The sequence below is a fragment of the Pogona vitticeps genome, chromosome 3 (genome assembly GCF_051106095.1).
Source record: "Pogona vitticeps strain Pit_001003342236 chromosome 3, PviZW2.1, whole genome shotgun sequence".
NCBI classification, from domain to species: Eukaryota; Metazoa; Chordata; class Lepidosauria; order Squamata; family Agamidae; genus Pogona; species Pogona vitticeps.
In genome coordinates, this window is record NC_135785.1 from 167293904 (window position 1) to 167308407 (window position 14504).

The following is a 14504-nucleotide window of genomic DNA, read 5'->3' on the forward strand; positions in this document are numbered from 1 at the left end:
TGCAATTGTTTTGATATTCTATTTATCTCCAGTGTTTGAAGCTCAAAACTTATATAAGTGAATTCTTGCAACTGTTCAGATTTTCCCTCCTCTAGAGGTTCTAGAGATTTTAATCTCGAAAAGAAGCCAGTTTCTATTAGCTTATGCTACCTTTTTTAACTGGCAAGATTTCAACAATACATACTCCCCATATTAGAGCCTTCAAAGCATCCAATAGCATAGTGATATGCTCTTCACCATTGGATGTAGATCACAATTGTGTCTTTCAATTTTTTCTGTAATTTCTTTTCTGCATATTAAGACTGGGCTCAAAGACCACAAGAAGGACTCGGGTCATAGCCCCCCCCCAATGAAACATTACTTGGAGTGGCATGTGACTGGAAGTTGTTAGAGATCCAGTTTATGCTGACTTGAGATATGCTTTCCATGCATTGGAATCAAGCGTATAATCTATTCTTGAGTAGGATTCATGATGATTGAGAAAGTAAGAGTAGCATTCCTCACCCTGATGTAACTCTCTCCAAGTATCTATCAAACTGAATTTGCTGAAAAGTTGTTGCAGTGAAACTTCATGTGGAGCTTTATTAGTACTGTCCAAGACACTTAAAGGTATATTAAGATCACCCAAAGCAGATTCTCTATCTCCTTGAAGACACGTAACTTTGACAATGTATTTCAAAGAAAATAAATCTGCTATGTGTTTGGACTATATATGGATTCCTCCTCTTCATTTAACATTTCCGATAGATCACTTTACAAAGGGGAGCCTTCTGTTCAGGTTATTTAATTCCCCTTCACAATAGAAATTTGTCCACAGGGAGATGAGGATCAGTACTCCACATGATTTAGAAGAACCTACAGCTGAATGACAGGAGCTTACTCTGGTTCATGCTATTGACTGTGATTTGTGTTGAATTTCTTGCTTCAATAATATATAAGGGTCTTTATTTTTTATATATATAATGCTCTGGATTCACCTTTGTTTTACTGGAGAAGCCATTCCAGACCTGACTTCTGAATTTAAAATCAGAAGATTCCTTGCATTGACCTGAGTACAGCTGCAGTTTGGATGCCATAGAAAGCCAATCAGAAGACCAAATAGTGACGAAGACAAAGAGCATAGAATATAACATGCACTGTTGAAAAAAACAACCTGTGATACACTAACCATGGCCAAAAACGTCCATCTAAAATTCATCTGTAACAGCCCTTTATGTAGGGAGTCCAGGCTGTCACCCAAGAGGGTAAAACTTGGGAGAATGCCGATGGGTAACATTCTTTTGATACACCTCCAGCAAAACCAATTAACCTTTTTAGCCCATTATTTGGAAGACACTCAAAGGAGAATGGAGTCAGAAGTGCTTAAATCTGATCTTTCATGAACTTCTCACAGAACTAACAACTCATCTTATTGCTGTATGGGGTAAACATGGTGGCGTCTGGCTTTCTTTTTTCTTGGTACTCCATGGGAGGTAGCAGCAATGATCCAAAATACTCCTTTTCTAACGAGGTGGAAATTTCTGCAGGAAGGAGTATACGCAAGGAGGTCTTGGGTCTCAGAAGGTGAATTGTGAGCATTGTGAATTGAGAGCATCTTTTTCCATTATGGTTAATAACAGGTTTATTGCATGCCCCCATTTGTATGTTGAAGATATATTGATAACTTCACATGCCCATTTAGTTCATAATACAAAACTTCAGAAAAATAATGTGGCATACTGTGAGTGGATTCTGGCTAAAACATTTGACCCCCTCCCTCTAGTGTTCCCATAAAAGAGACATCTTCTTTCTTACAAACAACAGTTTTATTTAACATGGAGAGGGGTTGCTCCACCACCCCCTCCCAAGGATCTTCAAATGGGTTCAACATCTCAAACATATTTACAGAAGGCATTGCTAACTCAATTCGCGGGTTCAATAACATTGATGTGTCACCCCATGGTTTCACATGTCTGCCCAGGGATGCAGGTGAGGGACAAGTGCATAGGTGCTATCCCCAAGAGACAGCAGTTTACCCCCAGAGAGATCTGTAATCCTGATATGTGCCTTACACATTCCTCCGTCTGGCACTTGTTAATGGAATGACTCCATGAAAATCTTATCGCTAGGGAGTTCTTCATTTGCTAGATGCTACTTTTTACACAGGCTTTTTTTCTGCAAAAAACCATCAACAACAGAACAGTAAATATGTTTCTGGAACTGCAGTATAAAGTGTAAAGTATGCATTGCTTCAGCACAGTGGCATTTTTATGGCTCCCAGTTACCTTAAATAGTTTGATTGAAAGCAGCCTCATATGAAACAATCAGATCCGACATTTTAAACCTTCAGGTGTGTAAAGGTGATCTCTGCTAAATAGTATTGGTGTGAATTCATGTACCTTTTGACAGTGGTCCCCAACCTTGGGCCTCCAGATGTTCTTGGACTACACCTCCCAGAAGCCTTCACAACCACCTCTGCTGACCAGGATTTCTGGGAGTTGAAGTCCAAGAACATCTGGAGGCCCAAGGTTGGGGACCACTGCCTTATGACATAATTACTTGTCCTCATTATCCCTTATTTGAAAGGTCAGCAAATGTGGTCAGATAAGATAATTGTAAATTATGTGTGATATTTCCCAGAGATGCTGTTGGTTTAATTCATGTCCTCCTGTTGTAATTATTGCTCCCAAAAGAGTTTTTTTTGGGGGGGGGGGAAATGGGGGAAATCTGCTATCTCTGAATGCTTCAGCAGTTAAAAATCTAACAGTTCAGAAATTTTAAACAGTTTACACAAGATGTTTAGACAGTAACATCTTTTCTGCCACATGACATAAATATTTTGAAAGAGATTTAGGAATTATAAAGAGATAGGTAGTCTTCATCTTAGAACTGCAAAGGACCTTATGGATCCTCAAATCCAGCCCCTGTTAAGGAGACATAGTGGGGAATTGAACTCCCAGATGCCTCGTCTTCTGCCAAGTTGTTATGGGCCATTTGTTTTTGAACTGCTATCGGCCCAGATGGCATTTTTGTTGAAGGATTTTTATATCTAAAGTATTAGTGTAGACTCTATAGAGGTACAGAGTTTCCAAATGTTTAAAAAGGTGAACTTTGGGATGTCATATTTAAATAATAACATTTGATTTGAATTTGAAACTCAAAGGTGTCACTATTTGTGAAACAGCAGTTCTTGATTGATAACTGTAATGCCTTATCTAGAGTTCTGTACTCTTAAACTCATTTTTGTAAAATAATTTTGCCCTACCATTGGTGGACATTTCTGTTGCATAGCCGTAATCTTTCTTAATCAGATATTTTTACTGAGGCTTAGCAAGGGAGTATTGAACAGCTCTGCTTTTAGAATAGTAGTAGTTGTGTGTTGTCAAGTCTCCTTTCCTAAGTCAGCTCGTTCATAAATCAGTCTCTCTCTAGATCATGCAGAGCTTATGCTCTTTCAAACAAACACCCACCCACTGTTTTAGTAGTCTAGGCATGAAGCAAAAACATGGGATTAATTGGGTCCATAGTAGGCTGTCATCTATAGATGTTCAGCATTTGGTTGGATTGTCATAGATTGTATAGGCTTTTGTCAAACATAAATTTCAAGAGCCACAGAGAAATGTAAAGGGGGAGAGATTTGTTATGGTAATTTGGTTTATTTAAATTTACAGGTACAAATCTTAGGTTGCCTTTTCTATTTTAGTTCCTGTTTTTTTTAAATTTCCTATTATATTTTAATTGTATGTATATTTTGCCTAATTATGTAAATTGTGCTGAGTAGTGTTCTCACTAAGTCTGGCATGGTCTATGAGCCAAATGAATGAATGAATGAATACATAAGTAAATACATGATAATTAGCCCGTTGTCATTAGGATACTTTCCTAATTTTTTCTACCAATTTATTTTTTAAAATAGTTCCCTATTGATGCAGCACTATTCTAGATAAATGAGATACATTGGCAGTGTTGTTATGCTAGATAGATGCATTGTTCTTTCACTATGTCACTTACTTTATTTAACAACAACAAAAAGGAAAGTCACCACAGCCTGCCACTATAACTTTTCAAATTACAGTTTACAATGCCAAATGAATAAACTGACACTTTATGAATTCACAAACATAATGGCCAGTATTTGTTGCCTCAAAATGGAGGGGAGAGCCTCACCATTCTATTCCAGAACGCTTTGCATCATATGACCAATTCTGGAACTGATTTAATGGCCAGTGTGAAAGCAGGCATATAATGGGGAGCTTTCCAGAGTGGGGGCAGTGGGGGTAATCTGCTTACACAATTGCCCTTCTACTTCATGTCTAAACAATAGGATACTTGCCACTGTAATTTAGGCATTCCTTGGTTGGTTGCTGTTACGGTCATTGCTGTGGCTGGAGTTCATCTGCCTATAGCATGACAGGAGGTGGGACTTCAGAGGGTGGAGCCATGGTATTTAAGGGGGGAGTGAACGAGGTGTGAGTCAGATAGGGTTTAGATAGGGTTTGGATAGGGACCTGATAGGGACTTAGGGAGTTAGGGCTTGTACCTGTCGTGAAGTACTGTGCTATATATATAGAGAGAGAAGGTCTGAAAGAGTGTGTGTGTGTGTGATACTTTATATTGATTGCCTTATTATTTCGTTGATACAGTGATTTACCATTTCTTCTGTTATTATAAATAAACACAAGTTTTTATTTTTTAAAAATCATATATTTGGTCTGAAGTCTCAGATGAAGAATGGTTGGTGGCAGCGTGAATAAAGTGTGTGTTTGTGAGAGTGACGTGACACCTCCTTTGTGACGTGAGAGGAGGCCGTCACAGTTGCCAACTGAAGTAGATATTACAAGCAATTAATTATTTGTTTCTTATGGGTCAGGACAAAGACCCTCTTCCTGCTCTGTTTCGTTGTGTGATAAACCAATACCCTGTTCTGTTATAGTGAGAAGGGAAGAAAAATGTAAGGTGAAATAATAAATGCCTGACTCAGGTCTTCCCTCTGTTGCCTGCTGTCTATTTCTGGTATATCAAAATACAGAACATGACATCTCTATTATATATACTGTACATAAAACAACTGATTTTCCAGGTACACGTGTGCTCTGAAGATGTAACTACAAAAGATCTTTTAAGGTAAAACCAGTGAGGGGAGCATAAATTTTATATAAATGAGTCACTGAGAATAATAGTTGCAACGCAAGGAGTTGCAAAGCTTTGAAATCTATTCAGATGGGAGAAATTAAGTTAGGTTATAAAAACTGAAGTGCAGTAGTTTAAAAATGATTTGGGAGCATAAGAAAGGGAAATGTCTGAAGCAAAATTTGACCAAAGGTGAGGACCACCTGATGTATGTGCAGTAGTGGTACTGAAGTAGAAAAATGGCAAAGAAGCAAAAGAGGGATTATTAACCTAGCCAGAGATGACTGAGGAATCAATTCTTTATGAACCCTCATGCAATATGACCTGATCTGCAGTTCTCAGATAAAACTGCATATTGGAACATGTCATTCAGATTTTCTTTTTCTCGGAACTAATATCATATCATTCTTGTTTTTTTTTAAAGTGATGTGCATATATAAATATTTGAGCATAAAATATGTTTTGACTTTCATTCTAGGGAAAAATACATCTTGCAATGTGCGTCTTGAAAAAAAAGGTCTAGAATGTGTATTTAAGCATTTTGGCTAATTAGGCTGAGAATGCTGGCCCAAGGTCATCCAGTGAGCTTTATGATTCAAATAGAGAAATCAAGCTGTCTCTGCCTCATTTTAGTCTGATATCCCAACAATTACTTTGTGTTACTTTTACTATGGAAAACTAGCCATGTGGGCACTGATGGATATGCACATCGTTATTCATCTAGAACAAAGAAGCCAAGCATTTCTGTGGCTGAGCTACCAATAAGCATCTATTAGTAGTTTTATGCAAAATAACACTTTACCATATATGGTGCCTAATAAAGATCTATGGTTGGACTGATTCAAATAAGAGTTAAAATGGAGTTGCAGTACACAGAATATTAAGAGGAAGAGCAGCGTTCTATTAGATTCTATGCTTCCCCCACCAGAAATGGAGGACTTGATGAATTGCTTATTTCTGTTCTTAGTACTGAACTGGTGAGGCAGAGATGGCCATTCGCATGGCCACGTAGTTATATAGTTTTATGGGCATGCACATTTTTATTCTTGCAGATGATAGCTTTTTAAAAGGCAGCACAGTTGGTAAATCTCATAGTTCAAGCTACAAATTCAGCCCATTGTAAAATAAAATGCTGAGACTGAACCATTTGAAGACCAAAAATATGGTCATAATTTATTGTTTCGATTTGTTAGCATCAACTGAGAAAGCAGGTTTTAAGAAGCAGAAATGTGGAAAAACTCCTTTTCTGATAAGACTCTGCAGAACCAATTTACCATTGCTCCCATCTCTTGAGGCAGCTACAGTAAGTATCTCTCCATTTAGAATTTAGTTCAGGAAGAGCTTGTTTAAACAAAGAGGTCAGCGTTTGCAACTCAAACAGCTTCCAACTCAATAAATCTGCCTTCTAGCCTTGGAATCTCACCTTGGTCCTTGCTACATATTACAACAGGGATGTTCAGCTCCAGCTTTTTATTGCATCTCGTCTGCCTGTCTCTCCCATGTTTAACGTGCCATTGCTAGATCTGTCTCCTATCCTCCTTTTTTCTTACTGTATGAGATCCTTATTTATTTATTACTATTTTTATCCTGCCTTTCTCTTTTAAAAAAAAACCCAAGGTGGCTTACATAATTTAAAAAAAAAGAATATGTAGAGATGTCAAAGCTTCATCCTGGGATCCGTGCAAAGCATATACTTGGCCACCGAACAATTAACTGTCAACCATGGGCTCTTATATGAGATCCCTTCTACCAGGGGATCAGCAGCACGGCCAAGAGTCATAAGATTTTACTGAGTCTGACATAGTCCCTTTTACCTTGGAATCTGATTGGGGCACTGAAAGATCTTGCTTTCCAGGCGACGGCCTTGCTGTGGCTTCAGCAGCAGTTGTTGAGCCTTCTGCTGAGCTTGCACTCCTTTGAATGACATCCATGATGGCCTTTAACCGGCAGGCTGATGCTAGTCAGTATGCTGTGTTTCTGCTCGCGTAAGATAAACCTACACATGGAAAATAAAATAATCTTCAATTTTAGAAGTTGCTCTTTGTCCATTGGCATCCATACTTACAGGATTTATTTTGGCCCCAACATCATCAGAGTAAATAGAGTGCCAAATGTGCCATTACTTTAAACTGTACAGTGTCTGTGGTTAAGGGACCACCCATCATTCATATGCCGTCCCTGACCCATTACACCCAAGAGAGTGTGGCCCTTTGACACAATAAAAAGGCTCTCTGCCCGAGCTGAGTCTCTCTGAAGGTGCTTTTCCTGCCTTTTCGTGTGTGTGTGTGTGTGTGTCTGTCTTTGTGCATCCTTGCATTGCAGCAACTGTTCTGAACACCTCCTGTCCTTTAGCCTGGCACCATCTGTTCTAAAAAGCCAGCCCCTTCTTCTCCTGCTCCTCCCTCCTACACAGTAGTCCACAAAGCTGTCACTTGGCAGAATTCTTGACCAGAAGCACAGTGCTTTCTCGACGTAGGTCTCAAGAGTTCGGCCACTAAAACATCTGGCCTCATTTGTACTTCTCAACTGTCTTGCATTTTGAAACATGTTCCACATTTTTTAAAGCTACCTTGCCTTTTGGTATTAGGTTTGCAAACGAACACCTATTCTTATTCCCAGTCTCACATCTCTAAGTACTTTAGGCACACTTTAGGAGGGTGAGAGGTGAAAATTCAAGTGAATCTGGCTTTGAAAGCCTCTGGAAAGAGAAGCTGCTTCAGCAACTTCTTAAAAATGGGGAGGGAGGGGGCCAGTTGCAGCTCAACCGTGAGCTGATTCCAAAGAATCTATGCTACCGCTGAGAAAGCAGGACTTCTTGATGATGACTTTTTGCCCTCCTTTGAAGTGGCCACCCAGGGGATCATTGCCTGGGGGGAATCTGTTGCCACAGGAAAAGGACTTTGGAAAAAGATACTCCAACAGGTAATGGAGTCCCAAACCATGGAGGGTTTTATAGGTGGGCATCAAAACTTTAAACCTGATCCAAGAAACAACAGGTTACTACACTTGAATATGTCTAATATTTTCTATAGAGCTAGGTTTTCATGGATCTGGTCCCGGTTGTTCTTTGTGCTTTGTAAATTGATTTTCCTCCTTCTCTTTATGAAAAACTAATCTTTGCATGAGACTCCAGAGAGCAGCTTTTAGTGTGAGGGCTGGTAAGCCATTGATCTGTTCTGGAATAAAGCAATTTCACATGTGCATGTTGATTCAATAATTTTTTTCTGGAAGAGCAATTCAAATAAATCAGTGATACCACAAGGTTTAGAACTGTATGGTGTTGCATCAAAGAAAGGCAGATTGGATGGTATTCACAGGGCACCAGCCCAAGATGGCTGGCTACTTCCAGAGTGCTTTCCTTCAGTGGGAATAAGAGGAAGGACACCATACTCCTGCGACCATACTATCACTAAAAAGTGAAAAAGAAAAAGCAAGATGGGGGGCACCTGCCACTTTGCTGCTCAGAGAACAAAGGTGGGAATATAAACTGAATTCTGAAAATGCAGATTAGGATTCAAGGGGCCAGAGCCAGTCTGTGGTAGCAATTGAGGGGGGGGGGAGAAATGGAACTGGATACTTAACAGAGCTCTTGCCATTTGTTCGTTTGCTTGCTTTTTTTGCTTAGCAAGCTCAAAGAGGCATATGTGACTTTTCTCCCCTCACTTTATCCTCACAAGGCTTTGTCAAGCTGACACACTGACAGGCCCAAGATCACTCAGTGAGTTTCATGGCTGAGTAAAAATCTGATCCTAGCTCCTGAGTTATAGCCCAACTATACCACATTGGCTCTGCTTGGTCTGAGGGGCAAAATTCTTGGAGCTGGCCCTTGTGGTTCAGCTGACTGGTATTGCAGAAGATAGCAGCTTTAGAGACCAAAGTTCCAAGTGTTCAAAGACTGTGTTAGTGGCACAGGAGGTCTGAGATGCTAGATAGAACCCGAATGTTGGGAGCCCTTCCTTCCTTCCTTCCTTCCTTCCTTCCTTCCTTCCTTCCTTCCTTCCTTCCTTCCTTCCTTCCTTCCTTCCTTCCTTCCTTCCTTCCTTCCTTCCTTCCTTCCTTCCTTCCTTCCTTCCACACTAGACTTTATTTATCAGAATTGGCCCTCTGACTTTTTCAGTGTTCTTTTAAGGGAAGAATTCCTCGTTTGAAAGAAATAATGATTAAGAGATCTTACCAATAGCACCCCCTCCCCTGTGACTGATCGTATGGTTCAGTAATTACCTTTGCCTCCCACTGGAAATCCATCGTGATTGTAGCCAGTGCTGCAGCTAAAATAGATATAAATGAATAATGAACACCAAGTACCCATGACAAAATCATATCTCCTCTGATGTGACAGTTCTCCCAGTGAAGTCTCAATTACAACAGTGTTATTACTGAGGCACCGACCTTTGGAAAGGATAGTCTGGCAGGGCATAAATTGTGAGGATCCGTGCCTACTGCAGCGATAAGCTGCCTTAATAGCTGAGGAGTGAGCACCCATGCATGAACTTGTGTATTGCAGTTTTTCATTGTAGAGATGGACCCCACATTTCAGGATGTTTGGGATGGGCCATGGAGAATTTGCTTCTTGGAGACACAACACAGGGCCGTGTTAAATGAATGGACAGTTGCTGAGACTTCTCCTGACAGCACCCTGCCAGGATAACTGGCAATACTGGTGTCTGTACTGATAGTTGCAACTTAGACAGAAAGTTATGAGTCTATATCTTTGAATATCCTTTACCAGGATATTAATCTATATTGCTGTTTAGTTGCTATAGCAGCAAATGTGTTTTCCTGGTCACAGTTCTACCCTACATTAAGAGCCCTTGTACAGCAGCACATTAAGGATGAGGGTACAGAACTGAACCTGTTTAGAAATCCTGCTTTGCCATATATTAGCCTTGCAATATAGGGAAAATACAAGGTGCATAAAGGAAGCCGCGGGCTTGACTTTGCAAGAGCTCTGTGGTGGTTTTTTTTTTTTTTTTTTTTTTTTTTTTTTTTTGGTAATTGGAGGTCACTCATTCACGGGTTGCCATAGGTCAGGGGCAGCTTGGCCCCACAAAAATACATAAAATTGCTTTCTTTTCCTCTGCCTTTAAGCTCAGAAAAAAAAATCTGAAGATAAGTCATACATTCTCCACAACTAACTTTGTCATGTTCCATATACAATATAACCTCTTAGATGAATAAACTGTGTAGTGTTGCAGCCAGAGCAGGGGTTGCCACAAGAGGGTGCTAAGGGGTTTTAACAAATATGTTTTTTGAAAACATTGTTAAAAGTTAAACTTATTTTTCTGTTGGCAAGCCCCACTGGCTAGGATCATAGTGGTAGTCCTAACTAGTATAGACCCCTTGAATCAATGGGATTTACGTAAGAGTTGACTCTTGTGTAAGAGTTGATTCAATGGGTGTACACTGGCTGGGAATACGAATGGGATTTAGGCCTTAATAGCAATCTTTACCGCTACCTTAATTGAAATGAATAAGTAAGTATGTAAATTAGGTCCTGCCTCTCCCCTTTTAGTCTACCACATTGGGAATATTTATTTATTTATTTATTTATTTATATTAAATTTATACCCCGCCCATTTAGACTATGTCTACTCTAATCTAATCCTTCACTTGGGCTGCTGAAAAATCTGAAAGATGGCTCTTGGTTTCACTGAGATGGCCCATGCATAGGTTAGAGTTTTGGGCTAGAACTAGAGAGACCTGGATTCAAATCACCACTACCAATGAAGTTCATCAGATAATCTTGAGCCAGTTGTAGTTTCTTAGCCTATCCTACCACACAGAGTTGTCGTGAAAATAAAGGGGGAAGGAGGAGAACCTTTTAGGCCCACTTGAGCTTATTGTATGAAAAATGGGAAATAAATAAATAAATAACTAAATAAATAACTAAATAAATAACTAAATAAATAAATAAATAAATAAATAAATAAATAAATAAATAAATAAATATGACCGGTCAGCTTTGAAGTATAGAAGGCATAATAAGACTGGGAAAGGAGCCCAACCCTTGGCTATGTTGTGCTGTCAAGTCCAGAGTAAACCTCAGTCTAGATGGGTGGGGTATACATTTAATAAGTAAATAAATAAAGTCTGAACCAACTTATAGTGACCCTCATAGGGCTTTCAAGGTAAGTGAGATATTTAAGGAGCAGTTTTACCAGTTTTACTTCCCCCAGTGAGCTTCCATGGTTGAGTGGGGATTTGAACCCTGTTCTCTAGAGTCACAGTTCATCACTCTATCCAATACACCACACTGGGAATCAGTGTTAGCAGTCCCTGTTTCTCTAGTCCTATACAGTACTTTGCCTTCCTGTAAGGGATGTGTCTTGAACAGAGTACATAACAAATCACAGAGAGGCTACTGAGATGGTTGTATTTGGAAGAGCTTGGCTGCGCAAAGCAGTCACCAAACAATTGCTTTAATTCATAGAACTTCAGGAGTGACCTTCACGAGTGAAAGCAAAGGCTTGTCCCTTGGTAACTACAATCTGTGGATGTTTTAAAAACAGCAACTGTGGTTCTCCTTCCAACAGAATTTCTACAACACAAAGCAGAGGCGATAGACTGTACAAGTTGTAGTAGCCTATCTACAACCAGATTGATATAGTGCTCATTTGTGTTATATATGTGGTACCAGTCCGTATTTTTAACAGTAGGAGTGTCCATTTATTTATTTTATTTATTTATTTATTGGACTTATATACCGCCCCATAGCGCTACAAGCACTCTCCGGGCGGTTTACAATTTTTTTTTAATTATACAGGCTACACATTGCCCCCCCAGCAAGCTGGGTACTCATTTTACCGACCTCGGAAGGATGGAAGGCTGAGTCAACCTTGAGCCGGCTACCTGGGATTTGAACCCCAGGTCGTGAGCACAGTTTTAGCTGCAGTACAGCGTTTTAACCACTGCGCCACGAGGCTCTTTCCCCTTCATTCTGCTGCATGCATCAGTTAGCCTTCAACTGACTGTATGAAACAGTTTTAGGACTTACGGTTTGCAAAGCGTTTTATATTCTTATCCCATAACAGATATATGGAAACAAATCCTTTCTATTCCTGTTTTCCTAAGGAATCTACTGAAGATCATTCATTGGTCTGAAAGCAAGTTTTTTAGGTCCACCTACGAAAAATATATCCAGTGAAACTTTGTAAACTTTTTCCCAGAATGAACGGTCTAATTACTATCCATTTAGAGGATTATATGGATTGTTTTGTAATCTGTATCTGTTTGGTATGTTTTTAGCTAGTGGCAGGCATATTCAACCAGTTTTACATAGAAGACCTTCGGTGATACACAGATATAATGACTTATGTGTCATTTGTGGCAGTTGCCAGAAATTCTACTTACTAATGACTATGGACCTGCAGGAACCACTCCAGTTGTTAGGTTAACAGTTAATAAACTTTAATGATATGGAATACATGACTGAGTACTGTTTTTCTGTTTTCAGCTGATAGCCTCCATCGTGTTTATCAGCTTTGGAGTGGTAGCAGCTTTCTGTTGTGCCATTGTTGATGGTGTGTTTGCAGCAAGACACATAGTAAGTATGCCGTTTGGAATTCTTTTTTTAATTGAAACACAAATGCATATGCCTTGCTCCCTTCTAATCTCTTACTTCTAACTGAGTAAAATCTAGTCCTTTATTAGAGCAAGATAGGCTTTATGTGTTGAAAAAAAATGTACAGCTTGACTATGTCTACCACATTTGCTTAAAAGTAGCCCAGCCATGTTCATTAGAGTTTACTCCCAAGCACTTTTGCATACGGTTCCAGCCGTATTGCTGCTCTGATTCAGCATAGCTGTTCTTCTCTTCTGACAAGTGTGGCTGGGCCTTGAGGATTTATAGTGCATGTTAAGGTGCTCAATGTGATAAACCCATTTTGTCTCATGTAGCAATTCTAAGAGCTGTATTACGACTCTCATACCGCATATGGAGCTGTGGCACTAGGTTGTGAGATTAGGCAGATAATGGGCTATTTGCTGAGTTTTATGTCAAACTGAAATTTGAAACAGGGGTTTTATGGTTCACAAATGTAGCTACTAAGCTCTCTAAAACTCTTAGGAAATTTAGTTTATCCAAGAGGTTGAAACATACAAAACTGAGTGGTAAGAGCATTTCAGAGGTTTCACACAGGCAACTTTTTTTCTTGACTATACAAAATATTTTCGAAGTTTATTGTGTGGGAACATGTGTGAGAGAAAAAATTCTGCTTATGCCAGAAATGGGATACTGGAGAACTCTCCAGTAATAAAGGTCTCATTCTGGGTCTGAAGACTATAAGGAAGCAGACAGTGTGTTCCAGGATATTTTTTTAAAAAGCCAAACCTGTGAGGAAAGGTTAATATTTCATAAGAACTATTCAGGAAGAGAACAGTGAAATGAGGAGTACTGTCAAAAACATCGTAATTCCCTTAATGTCAGTGAAATATACAATGTGGCATTTTATTTGCATCATAATCATGATTCCGTTTGGAAACAGATGGGAAGAAAATGTAATGCTGGCACTGAACATCTTTTTTAATGCGAGATAATTTATTCTCCTTTCTTTTTAAAAACAAAGAAAAAAATGATGACAATATATTGTCTTCATCTTTAATAAAATACTCATTAAAAAAACCTTGAAAAGATAAGTTGAAACCAAGGGAAAGTAAATTAAATACCTACCTCCTCACAGTCTTGGAATAGAGAACAAAATATTAATATTTAGTACTGGCACAAATTTATCAAAACCAATATCATGGTATATAATTACATGATTTCTTTCATTCAGGTAGCAAATGCTTCACTTAATAGAAAGCACTATAGAAAAGCACTTGTAAAATTACAAACTGGTGTAAAAATGGCTTGATTTGAAAGGACTTTTGTCTCATTAGAGAAATCATAATGCAGACATAATTTGCAGTGTTAACTTCATTCTACCTTTTGTGTATTCAAAAGTACTCATCACCTTTTTTTAAAAAAAAGTAGAATGTCTGAATCAAGTGAAATAAATATAGCTGGAAATAGCTTGTAATTATATTAATGCAGAAGAAAATAACATTACAGGAATCCATTATCTGTGAATCATGATGCATCTTGTTACTCAGTTGTGGAACTGTCTGTCATTGCAAACTGATATCCTTGCAATAAAAAGAACAACATTTCGCCCACACAAACAATGTGCTAGATAGAGAGAAATGTCCTTGTGATTTTGTTTTGTTTTCTCCTTACAACTTGGGGAAAATGAGATAGGCTTTCGAGGGATATCTCTTCACCTACGATATTTACATCAAAGATTTCATGCACAAGTTAGTGGCATATAAACTGTGGAAGCTTTCATTCGTACAGGAAACTTGATATCGTCTGCATTTACATGTATAAAACTAACATTGGAGGTTGAGATAGAAGCCGG

At 38.9% G+C, this 14504-nt stretch overlaps 1 protein-coding gene across 1 annotated transcript in view; it reads left to right on the top strand.

The window, feature by feature from the left end:
- The window catches only part of TMEM255B (transmembrane protein 255B), a 66220-nt gene that overhangs the window by 25903 nt on the left and 25813 nt on the right, over positions 1–14504 (top strand). Inside the window, exon 4 of the mRNA XM_072994582.2 lies at positions 12563–12652. Within this exon, the coding sequence (XP_072850683.1) occupies positions 12563–12652 (90 nt within the window). The remainder of the gene's footprint in view (positions 1–12562; positions 12653–14504) is intronic.